This window comes from Phalacrocorax carbo, chromosome 9 (assembly GCF_963921805.1).
Source record: "Phalacrocorax carbo chromosome 9, bPhaCar2.1, whole genome shotgun sequence".
Classification (NCBI taxonomy): domain Eukaryota; kingdom Metazoa; phylum Chordata; class Aves; order Suliformes; family Phalacrocoracidae; genus Phalacrocorax; species Phalacrocorax carbo.
In genome coordinates this window covers 25,371,423-25,383,547 of record NC_087521.1, presented here as the reverse complement: position 1 = coordinate 25,383,547, position 12,125 = coordinate 25,371,423, and the positions used below count along the sequence as shown (strand labels likewise).

Below are 12,125 nucleotides of genomic sequence, written 5' to 3'. Positions count from 1 at the left end.
GTTTCTTAAAACAAGGCCAAAATCAGCAGGAGTCATGATGATATTGAAATCTACACATATCTATTAAAAGCAGTCTGAAGATTCTCCATATTGTTTTCTTGACAACAAAATTTTTCCTCTCACTTCCCTTAGGGCAGAGCTATTGAAAGTAACTTCGTTCTTGATGTAGTGTTGTTCCAATATATTTCAGCTTTAAGGACAGGGAATGCTGGCACTTTTTTCTCCTGAAACATTATTTCAGGCACGGCTGCCATAAATCCTGCATCTTATTTAGCAGAGGGGCTGACCATCCCACTTCTGTTAAAAATAAAAAGGGGCTTCCTAGTCAGTAGGAAGCCTCATATCAACTTCATTCTACACTGATGAGTTAAGCACCCTTCAAAACTTAGGCCAGAAAGTCATTTTTTTGCTCATGGCAAGGTCTAGCACTTGTACCAAACATCAGATTAGTAGAACTGACTTTCCAATATTCTAATGGAGCATTGTACCATATTATGAAGAAAACTTATATTAAAAATTATGTTTCAGGCAGGTGATTACTCCCCTGAAGACATATCATATTGGAAGCCCAAAATATTTTACGAGGTGAGCTTTAAAAATGTTTCTATTGAGAATAGCAAGGCATACCACAAGTTGAACAAGTAGATTTCTCAACCTGGAGAAGGATAATGTCTGAAACAAAACTGTTATCCAAAAGTGTGTCAGCAACACGTCACAGAGGAAGATCAGTGTGAGAAAAACAAGGAGCTAGAATTAGTTTCAATAATGTGCCTCTTGCTTTATTCACTGCACAGGGAGAGAAATTAAATCCCCCCTAATAAATAAGGCCTGTGTAACAAGATCCCACTTGCATACTAGAGAACATTTCTGTTTTTAAACTTCTATTACTGTTAAGTGAAGAATTCTTCCATGAGGCTGAATGGCCATCCTTTTCTGTTCTTTTCTGAAAGCCTTTATTGACTTAATTTATCCAGAATTACCTGTGTTGCTGCTAGGCCTCCCCTCTCTTACCCAAGCAGGGAGTCCATTTACATGGCTTGCTGGTCAAGTTTTCAACCTCTCTACAAATATTTAGGGGTGGCCTTTTCTTTTGGGCTCAGTGGGAGCAAGATCAGGGCAGCACTCAGTGGGTTTGAAAATATTAACTGTGAAGCATAGGTTCAGCTTTGAAAAGTGACTGAAAACAGATTGGGGATTTCATACACCTCACAGTGATCCCCTACCTGACATGATCAACATGGCTTTTTTAAGGTAAAATTTAAAAACTATTCAAATATCAGTCTTGGAACTAAAACTCATCTCCAAATATCACTCTGGATTTCCTGCTTTAGACCCCAGCCTGGGTAGCAACTTGTCAAGGTCCCCACCCTAGCTTATACCAGAGAGTAGAGTTATTTTAAGACATGAGAAATAAGCCCATACAAGCATGTATTTAACACTGAGATTAGCCCCCACAGATAATTGTTTCACCAAAAGCAAGACATTTCATGGATTGAAGGGGTGTTCCAAACAGGAATTCTGTACCTGTATTAGCTTTGGAATAAATGGGGAGAAAACTCTTTTGTTTTCATAAGGAAGATGGTGCAACTTGTGATAACAGAGAGGCAAAAGGTTTTCTGAACAGGAAGTTACTATTTTAACAGTCACCCTTCAAATCTAAACTGCACTCTGGGTGAAATTCTCTTCTTTAGAGAAAGTCAGCCCAAGCCTGTGCTTTACTTCAGATATATTTCATGGCCTTAGGAGTGCTTGAGACTGAGTGGAAGCAGAGAAACAGAGGCTTTTGCAGACTTCCTCTTTAGTGGTGATCTGCAGCCTTAGAAAGAAGTATGTTGTCTGCTGGGTTAGAGCACAGATATGTAATGTTCAATTTGGTCAGAATACTTTTCATCAGGCCCTAATTTATTTGAGAATCTAAACATTCATTTAATGCATGCACATATATGCACCTGGAGGCACATGGGTATCACCTAATAATATGGACAACACAAAAAGCTATCAAAAATTATAATAAGTTATTGATTCACAGGAGTTTATTCTTAAAACAGTTCCACAGAGTAGTGAAGCTGACCTATTCTTCACTTTATTTACAAAGAAGCCAGATTTACAACATTAAAATTTGTTTCATTCTTCACAAGGTTCAGGTTATCGAGGTGTATTTTTTCTGCAAACAGGGTTAAGTTACCATTTGCTCATGTGATCATTTTCAAAGTGGAATAATTTTCCCTACTCCTCCTTTATTTTACAGTGTTGCTTAAAGATTGATATGATTACCCTCTTCCTCTTTTATTCCTTTAACACTTTCTTCTGTATATTTCTGGGTCCACTTCTCTCCTTGCCACCCACATTTGCTGACACTTCTTTTGGCACAGTAGATTTCCAATTTGGGTTTTATGTGTATATGTGCATGTGTATGTGCTTGTGTATGTGTGCACGTGTTTGTGCTTATTTTGACTTCCTTTGCATAATGTTCTCAATAGAAACACTTTTTGAAGCTCAGCTTCCTACTTACTGTGGATTTTTTGTTTAGATTGGATTTGATTTTACTGGGAAGCAGTCAATTTTTTTCAGTGCAAAATGAATGTGTTAGAGAACTAGGGTTTGTTGGCTACTTTCACCTAAGCATACAACAGAGGAAATTTGATGGGCAAACACAAGAGAAATTACAAGGAGAGAAAATAGATTGTAATAAGCTTGTGCAAAATCCCTCTACCATCTACTGCATAGAAGTGTTGCCAGCCAGGAACATTTATATTAATGGTAACTGATCTTCCAGTTACCCATATCAAAACAGTGCCAACAGAAGCTGAGAAGCAAACCCATTAATGCATTGCCACCATCATAAGCCAGATATCCAAGTAACAATTACTGCTGGCAATTCATGATCTTAAAGATATGGAAAGGGAACCTTCAATGTCCCCTTGAGCTCTCCACATAGGTCTATATTGCAGAACAGACTGGGGTACAGAGAGACCTGAGCTAGAAAAGTCCTGAACCAATATTTTTTTCCCCTCTTCTTTCAGGAATTTATGCAGATGCTTTTGAACCTATGCAAACTTTTAGGAGGTTGCAGTTGCTAAAAGTTTACATCTGTTTTACACCACCCCTAGCTAAGCCACAAGCTGCCTAGGTGCAAAGTGTGCTTAACCCGTTCTATTTTGCCTTACTAGCGAAAAAGTGCAGCCTGTAACAAACAAGGTATCAGGGCACCTCTGGTCTCAGTCAGCAGTTCCTATCTTATTTTTCTAAATCCTTGTTCCCTGCGCCATGGCACGCAGCCTTACCAGCAAAACATAACTATGTTAGTGCTAAGTAGCTGTTTGCAGGCAAAGCCAGTTTTAAACCTCCTTGCTTCCACTGGTTTACCAAGATCATCTCTGCCTTCTCCTTTGCCATGAAAAGCTGGGTACAGGGTACCCTAAGATTTCTTTCTGTTGTGTTGACTCTGCTAAATAGCTATGAAAATCCCAGGAATACCTCGAGCTGCAGAAATAAATGTCTATACAGAGGCTTAGGAGCAAATGCTGCATGTAAGAGGAGCATGGACTATGCAGAGATCCATAAACTTCAGTTAATCCTTTAAGTCACCTGAACATCTATGCAATTTCACTGTGAGAACTGGTCAGTAATGACTAAGCCGTAGGTTAGTACAAGTCTCATAGATTTTCAGCCTATTTGTGTCGCCACCTTAGCAAACACTTTTTACCACAGATCCTCCTTACAGGGAGGAAATCTCTGCTCAGCAGCCCTGTAAAATGTACGCGACACTGAAACTTCCCCCCAGGCTCATAGTGCATGTTCGAAACGGCTGCCCTGAGTCTGGGCTGAACCTTGGTTACTCTGGGGAGTTACACCTGTGGGGATGTCATTATTTATGCCTACAGAGCAGCTGCTCTCAACATAGACCTCCCCTCCCAAGTCCATGCAGCAGATGTTATGGTATTACTGGGAGCCCCAGCAGGAGGTCTGCATGCCTCAGGAGGGACACCATGAACCATTGGCCTGCCCCTGAATGGAGAATCTTGATCATTTAACTGGAAAGAAAATCTCCATGGCAACAGATGCATGGAGAGGCCTGAACCATCACATCACTTCACTGCCATGAAGTGGAGGGCTGGACCTCTCGATCTGCAGCCATGGCAGATCTTGGTTCTGATTTCAACAGCCACTCCTAGCCATAGGATAAGCCAAAGAGATTTCTTTAATCCCAGTCCCTTCCTGATCTTCACAGAAACTACACCTGGATCCAGGCTTCTTGGAGGAAGTGGTTTTCTGCTGAATGAATTTGTAATACATCTCACACATTATTCCATGTATTACATTTCACTCTCTCAGTGAAAGTACTTGCCCATTACCTAAAAGCAACTCACCACTGAAAATACTTTAACCTACCCACCTAAGATTCTTGGTACAAACATATAGATGTGTTCAGGCAAACTTTTCACAGCTGAGCTTCTAACATTTGCTTTACATTGGTTATAAATCCTGCTGAGGTGATATGGTCAAACAAGAACAAGGAGGTACCCTCCTTACCTTCTGTGAAAAGAAAGGCACAGCTACTACCAAAATAGCAATGTTTTTCCCATAGGCTATGCAGCTTGTTCATTACAAAACCAGGGTTACCATCTAAGCAACCTAAAGATGTACAGGCTGAAATTTTTCTTTGGTGTATCGCTCTGGAATAAGGAGGGAAGTTTCATTTTTGTAAGTCCATTCAATCTCTCAGTGCTGATAAAAATAAATACCCATCTTTTCCAGGCTAAGCTATCTAAATGTATTTCCTGAAAAAAGAGGATATGTTTAGCACTAGAGAATAGGCAATTCTTTGCACTTCTGTCAAAAGAAGGAATATTCTAAATTATGTTGTGATGGTGCCTGCATGTTGCTTTTGCTACAGTCATTAGGTTTCTGCTGCAATTATCCTTATTAAGGGAGCTCCATAAATCTTCTTCTGTACTTCCTAAGCATACGGCTCAAGCTTACTCTCTAACATATCATTCCTGAGCCTGATGTAAAGCTATAAGCTCTTTGTGCAGGTTCCCATGCTGTGATGCATGTCTGCACACAGATGCAGACATCATTTCCTGACGGAATTTGCTGCTAAATCTAGCAAACAAACATGACAAAGAAGTTTTGCTTAGGAAGTAGGTAGTAATTACTATTTCAAAGGCAACCACTGACTGGCCACAGGAGTGATAAGAAAATAGACTTCAAGTAGTGCAAGCCAAGGTTTTGTACTGATGTGAAAATTACAGATTAAAAAAACAACATGAAAAACAATGCATTAAATTACATGATATCATCTCTATTTTAGGATACAAAACAATTACCTAGCCTTACAAAGAATTAATCAGGATCTGGAGGATAAACTTTATAGAATGGTAAGTTATCATAAGTGAACTTTTTTTATATATTAAATGTGGTTTTATGGTTCTTAAGTCATAGGACAAACACATACGTAGCTGTCACAAAAACCCCTCACTCACCAAATGCAGTATGCTGAAAAAAGATATATAACTTTATTGGTATCATGATCTAGAGCTGAAGCTGTGTATGACAGCATAGCTCCATCAATTTAAATGGAGATTGCATTGGCTGATGATCTGGCTGAGAAAATTGTACCTTTAAAATAATTCTAGTTAATTTAGTTAATAACTTCATGGGTTTTAAATATTTATGTTTTCATTAAGTAACAAATTTAAATAAGGTAATCCAAGGCTTTCTCATTCTTCTTAGAGACTTTCACTCAGCTTTTATTAAGTGATTTAATAGAGCTTGGATGGTCTGACTGTTATATGCTGTCATAACTATCAATCTCAATGTATTAATTCTGATCTGCATGTGTCTGCAACCGCAATGTCAATGTCACTGTCACAGGCCAATTAGTAATGGAGTGAGGAAATCTCTGTACCATTTATGGACTCCACATCTAGGACTAATATTACAAGACACAGCACCATTCATTCAAAATAGTTTGATATTAAAAAGAAATGGCAACGCCTTTAGTGCCCTGGCTCATTGCTAATGCTGCTGGGACCTCATACTCACTGTTGGGAGAAAATTTACAGAGAAATGTGAGGGCAATACTTAAAGAGGAAAGAACAACAGTTTTGAACTTCCACAGTTCTTTAGGTCATGAGCACAGCCTGAGCTGCTTCCTTCTCTCTCAGCTCAGTAGGATCAGTCATCCCCTGCTCCCCTCCTGCCCAGCCCCATAGTCAGCGTGGCCTGGGCAAGCACAGTGCATACACACAAACAGTCTATTGGTCCAGGCAGAGTCCTGATGTACAACTATAAGATGTTAGGATAAAACTACATTTTACATGTCTCATAAGTAACATTTGCACGGGTGGGCAGCTTGGAATGAGGGGAACAGATTATTGTGCTTTGAGAGTAAATAGGGACTATGGCAACATACTGGAGAGACACCAGCCTTTACTAAAAAACGGGAAACAAATTTTTGAAAATGTCATCATTCTTATCTCAGGAGCCTGTTTAAATAGGTGACAATGAATAGAGTACTCATGCTTTTGTAACTGGTTAACAGCAGGGCAAAGTTACAGCTGAGTTATAGCTGATGTTTGTTCATAAATATATGTATAAACACTGTACAAGCATAAATCACATTTGATCTCATGTTACTGGTTTTTTTTTCTCCACTCTTCTTTTGTTATTTTCTTTTTCATTTTACCCAAATCACTTCGGGATTTTGTCTTCATCTGTGGCCTAATATTTATTACATTTGCGCTACAAAAGGTAAATAAAGTAGAAGAATTCTGACTGGTAAATGAAGTAAAAAGATTAGAATCAGATAGAAGGACTGCAAAAAATCCATTCTTTTTCATCAGATATTTCAGATTAAAACAAGGAATATTTGAATGATATTTCAGCATCCACTTCAAACTCTGAGCAATGATTTCAGAGCACAGCACTGAAAGAAGGAAGACTGGTTCCATGGAGCACTGCACCTTTCTTTATCCCACTAGTATGACAGTCATTGAAGGTAGTTTTAGAGGCTTGAGGAAGATCAACCAGGCTCTGTACACCACTTAACTCCAGACTGCTTTGCCTTCTGAAACACTGAAACCAAAGGCACAAAACAAAACCAAACTGTCAGGTGGAAAATCTATTAAAAACAAAAAGATGGTGAAAATAGTACCATATTTGATTTAGATAAGACAAACCATTTGATTTTCAGGGCACTCTAAAAACCCTCAATACTTCAGAGAAAGTTGGGTTAAATAACAGCTGGTCTGTTTAATCAACAGCTTATGGTGGACTGGGCTCTTCGATACCTTTCCCTTTCCTGCTTAGGAGGAACAGCTGTTTTTTGGGGTTTTTTTTGGTCTAATTTAGTCAGTTTGTCATTCCAAAACCAAATGCCTTTCATTTCTCTACTTTTATACAAATTCAAATAATAAACCATGTGTTTACCTTCTCCCTCTCTCCTGTACCCTATCCCTCTATAGACATACGCAGCCATGTATACATGCACACACACATATACACACACCCAGATCCTTACACAAGTTTTGACCATTTAGTGTGTCCAAATGCAACAAGTAGGGAAAAGAAGACCCCTAGGGCAGTAGTCCGTTGCTCCATGTACCTGTGGGTGAGCTGGGATGCTCCCAGAAGACCCTTTTCTCCCTGTCCTTACAGGTGACCCACAACTCCCCCTCTCCCAGTGACTGGCCCCAGATCACCACCACTAATCTAGGACTCCACCTTGGTTTCCTTCTTCTAACGTTTTTGGGCATCCTGGATGTTAAAGCCTTTCATGTCTGCTAGTATAAGGGATATAAAAAATAATCATTAATTCATCAGCAGTCACAGAAAAGAAGCTGAAGTAGCAGTTATTTTTCGTCTAGGCTCTGCTTCTTTTTGAGTGCTAACCTATAAAATATTTAAAAATGTTTGAAAGCACAGTTCTGATCACAGCAAATTGTATCCAACTGAAACCTCTACCACATCAGAACTCAAAATAAAAATATAAAATACAAACAACAGTGTCTGTGTTGGGTAAGAGCTAAAAAATGCAATCTTGAAATCAGTGGAGAGTTTGCTTGCTATATTAAATGGGCAAGACTAAACACATGACACTGTAGAGGCACATGTAGCACAGAACTAAAATTCTGCTGTCACTACTGATAAAACTCCTGTTCTTACCACAGCTGGGGTCTTTAACTGGAGAAGATTTGTTTGGTCTTGTAAGCACTGGTGAAGCAGGGGAATATACAGGCTGTATTCTTAAATAGTTTAGATTTATAATACTTTTTTTCATTAAGATGTGGGGAAAGGCTAAGCAGAGCCCTTAAATTTTGCACTGTGACTGCATCACAGGACTGTTCAATTAAATAACTTTTTGTATCTACTTCTAATTGTCTTCACTTTCCCTGGCATTGGTCTGAGTTTCCCAAGGATGCTCTGCCATAGTCTTGCTGCTCACAAACAGCAGTTATAAGTAGATTATGCAAGTCATCCCAACCACATGTTAAGAAATCCTTTATATGATCTCAGTCCAACTGTATGGCACATGCAATCCTCACTGGAATTAAGCAACCTGTTTTAAAAAGCTTCTAAAGTTTTAAGGTTTTCGGTTGCGGTTGGTTCTGTAATTTTACCTTTAAAGCCATAAGCCAGATTTTTAATGGTGTCTACATTTAGGAATAACTGCTAGATACCTAATAATAGCTGCTTAATAAAGCTAACTGCTAATGAAAATCGCACCAATTTCTCCTCCCTCATCTGCATTTTGAATGTTCTCAAAAAACCTGATCTCAGAAGTCCAGCTGCAAAGAGCTCAGGAGACCATACTCTCCAGAAACATCCTAAAATGTTTTCTGTAATTCAAAAATAACCATTTGACAGAGGGACAGTGTGGTGGTATAATGCAGTCCCTCAAGAGGCCAGAATGTAACCTCTGCTTGGTCTAAAATGCATGTTGTCTGCATCTAATACAAAAGTACGCAGGCAGCACTGGAGGTGGACAAGGAAGGTGACAGCTCTGTGGTAAGGAACATAGCCCTCTGATGACCGGGGCACCAGCAGATAAAACAATGCACCCACTCTGTAAACCCTTTCTCCCACATAATCCTTGGTCTGCCAACCCATATCTCTCAAGACTGCTGCCAAACTGAAACCTCTGGTTCTTCAAAGTGTCATCCCCCAGTCCTGTTGGGTTTGGTTGCTGTTTTTAAGGAAGGAAATTGCTTTCTTCTCTCTCAGTTCAGGACCTTTCGGCAACATAAGCAATGCTGAATGCTGTCAGACAACAACAACGTGACTGGACTCCTACACTCTGCAGTGTAGGAGATGTTGGACAGCAGCTCCACCAGACGGGCCAGGCTCCCTGTCACAGCCTCAGCCACTGGGGCTTTGGTTCCCGCCTCTGCAAAGCCAGCATCATCCCTCTGCACACAGTGCATTATGCATTTTATCATCTGTCAAGATGAAACCGTTACATCGCATTAATGCCTGATTTTTCATTTACATTAAGGCAGGCTGGGGGGTGTGACTCAGCCATAAAGTTGGAAGAACTTCTTATTACATAAAACAGCAGTAAAAAGGGATTTCTCTTAAGGACGATCAGGTCTGAAATGCTGCACTATCTGAGCACTACACTGGTTTTTATTTTGTTTCTTCCTCTGCCTATGAGCTGGAGGAAGACTAAGAGGTACAGCAAATACCTTATGCTCAATATTATTAAGAGTTATTTATCCAGCTCTTGAATATCTGGGGCTTTCCAGTCTGCTGGCCATAATATATACCCAAGCATCTCCAGCTGGTGAAACCCAAAGTTGAATTAAATATGAGCTGAGCAATTTTCAGTGGTGCTCTGAGACTTTGTGTCAGGGGCATGTTATTTTAAAGGAAGCAGCTTGCTGGGTGTCCAGGCCAGCAACATAAAGAATATGGAAAGTGGATGAACAATTTCAGTAAGGTATTAAAAGCATCTAACTACCAGCACTTTGGCTTTGGAATTTAAACCAGTCATTAGATTGCACCTGAGTCTCCCATGACAGCTATCAGTCACCCCCCAATATGATTTAAATCATAAGTGAAAGATGAAGGCAATGGAGAAAAAGCCTATTTCTGACACAAACCTAAGGAAAGCAGAAGCCCAGCATGTTTAGGTTCCTGCATAGAAGATGACGACTTTGACAGTGACTTTGAACAGAGTGATTTAAAGCACATCTTTTTCATTTATGAAGAACAACTTGCTTTCCCCCCCTACCGTATGTACCACGAAAATCAAATAGAGATGACCTAAATATTCTTAAAAGGATTTGCATCCCAAAGACAAGAAAAGTTTAGTCAGCTCAACCTGACAGGCTCATTTGCTCACATTCAGTGAAGACAGCTGTGAATTTCAAGAGAAATTTATACTGATTGGTTAGTTAAGACAGAAGCCAGAGAAGGTCCATGTTTTGTGGACAAAAACAACTGCAAAACAACATTTCTAAGGAAGGAAATGACCATAAATGCCACAGAAACAAGTCATTTATAAAAATAACAGTTTAAAAAAATGCATTTCTAAGAGGCCTTTAGGTTTCATCTTTTTATGCTTACAGGAATTTTATACTAAAGATTTCCATCTCTCACTAACTGTTCCCACACTCATATCCCAGGTAAAAAAAAAAAATATTGTCAAATAGGCAATAAGACCAGCCTTTTAAACCCACACACATTAACACACAGGCTCAGACTGGGTAGATCCATCAGTTTTGCAGTCAAATAAATGAATCCTCCTGGGTAAGTTGGGAACACAGCTCCCCATTGCCCAAGCACAGCAGCGCACACAGGCTGTTGGACATCCTCAGCCCTTTCTCTCCCTGAATGGAGATTCAGTTCCCATTGTTATCCCATTGTTATGTGGCTGACATGGTCACCCTTCTTCCTGACGTAAGGCAGTCCAGCCTCTTCCTAACTGCTGTAGACGACTACATTGTGAGAGACTGTTCTGGAAACTACTTTCCTTTTTCCCAAAGCCATGGGAAAGCTTCTGCTCTGTCTCTCCCTCTTAGTAGGACATTTCCACAAATACCAGCAGCCTAAGGAAGCTGTAAAGTGACAATGGACATTTCTTACTCCAACAACCTGTCTGTTGCATGACAAAGCTCCAGAGCTCTTTCCTTCTCAGTATGTGTCTCATCTCTTGGCCACTGGTATGAATTTCCTGAGGTTTATGATCATTTTCTTCACCCTATTCTCAGTGGTTTGGCCTCTGCTTCTCAGGACACCTCCCAGAGCTACCACCTTGACCAGCTGGGAATGGAAAAAGCTGTTGTTTTCAAAGTAGCTGAAAAGAATAGATACATACTTCTGGGATGTGGGTATCTTTGACCTGCGCCTTCCTCGTATGTGCCTTGGCCTTTTGTGATTATTTGTCAATTCACCACAAAGAAAGGGAAAGCAAGAACAAGTAAGAATAAGCCTGAAAAGGTGTTGTGTAGCAAGCACAAGACATCTCAAAGTCCTTCACGAAAGCTGGCATTATCTGTGAATGTGAAAACAAGGCACAGAGAGTGAACTGTCTTGGCCAAGGTTATCAAGAAGCAAGGAGCAAATTTCCAAATCACTTCTAGGTCTTCTTTATTTAAATCCATTGCCTACAAAATGGATCGAAGGACTTCCTAGGTTCTCTTAGATCTAATTTACGATGCCAGCTACTTATCTCCTGCTTACAAAATAAATAGAAAATGACAAAGAGAGGCCTTATCACAATTAAAAAAAAAAAAAGGAAGAAAGAAAAAAAGCTTATACAAATGGACTATTGGTCCATTCGGTTTAGGTTCCTATAGGGGTTTTCTGTCATCCCTTTCTGTATTTTATTTCTAAATAAAGAAATTTACTTTTTGGAAATAGTATAGCATCTGTAGAAGTCAAACCCATATAATTTTGTCTGTTTAGAAGGGAATGTGGAATTAATTGAGATAATAAGACAATGAGTAGAGGGATGGAGAAAGACTGATTTGTATATTGTCTTGTTCTAATTGCATCCCTTATGCTCACAGAATAGTACTACAGATGTGTAGGGTCATCAACATCAGAAGACCTTTGGTCAATTTTATTATCACAAGTGGCCTGTACCTCCAGCAGAGTCCTCTTTGCTCACTAGATAT

At 39.6% G+C, this 12,125-nt stretch overlaps 1 protein-coding gene across 1 annotated transcript in view; it reads left to right on the top strand.

Annotated features, from left to right (window-relative positions):
- BEGAIN (brain enriched guanylate kinase associated) overlaps nt 1-12,125 on the top strand; it is a 118,766-nt gene that overhangs the window by 59,028 nt on the left and 47,613 nt on the right. Inside the window, exon 3 of the mRNA XM_064459994.1 lies at nt 5,315-5,381. Coding sequence (XP_064316064.1) covers nt 5,315-5,381 — 67 coding nt within the window. The remainder of the gene's footprint in view (nt 1-5,314; nt 5,382-12,125) is intronic.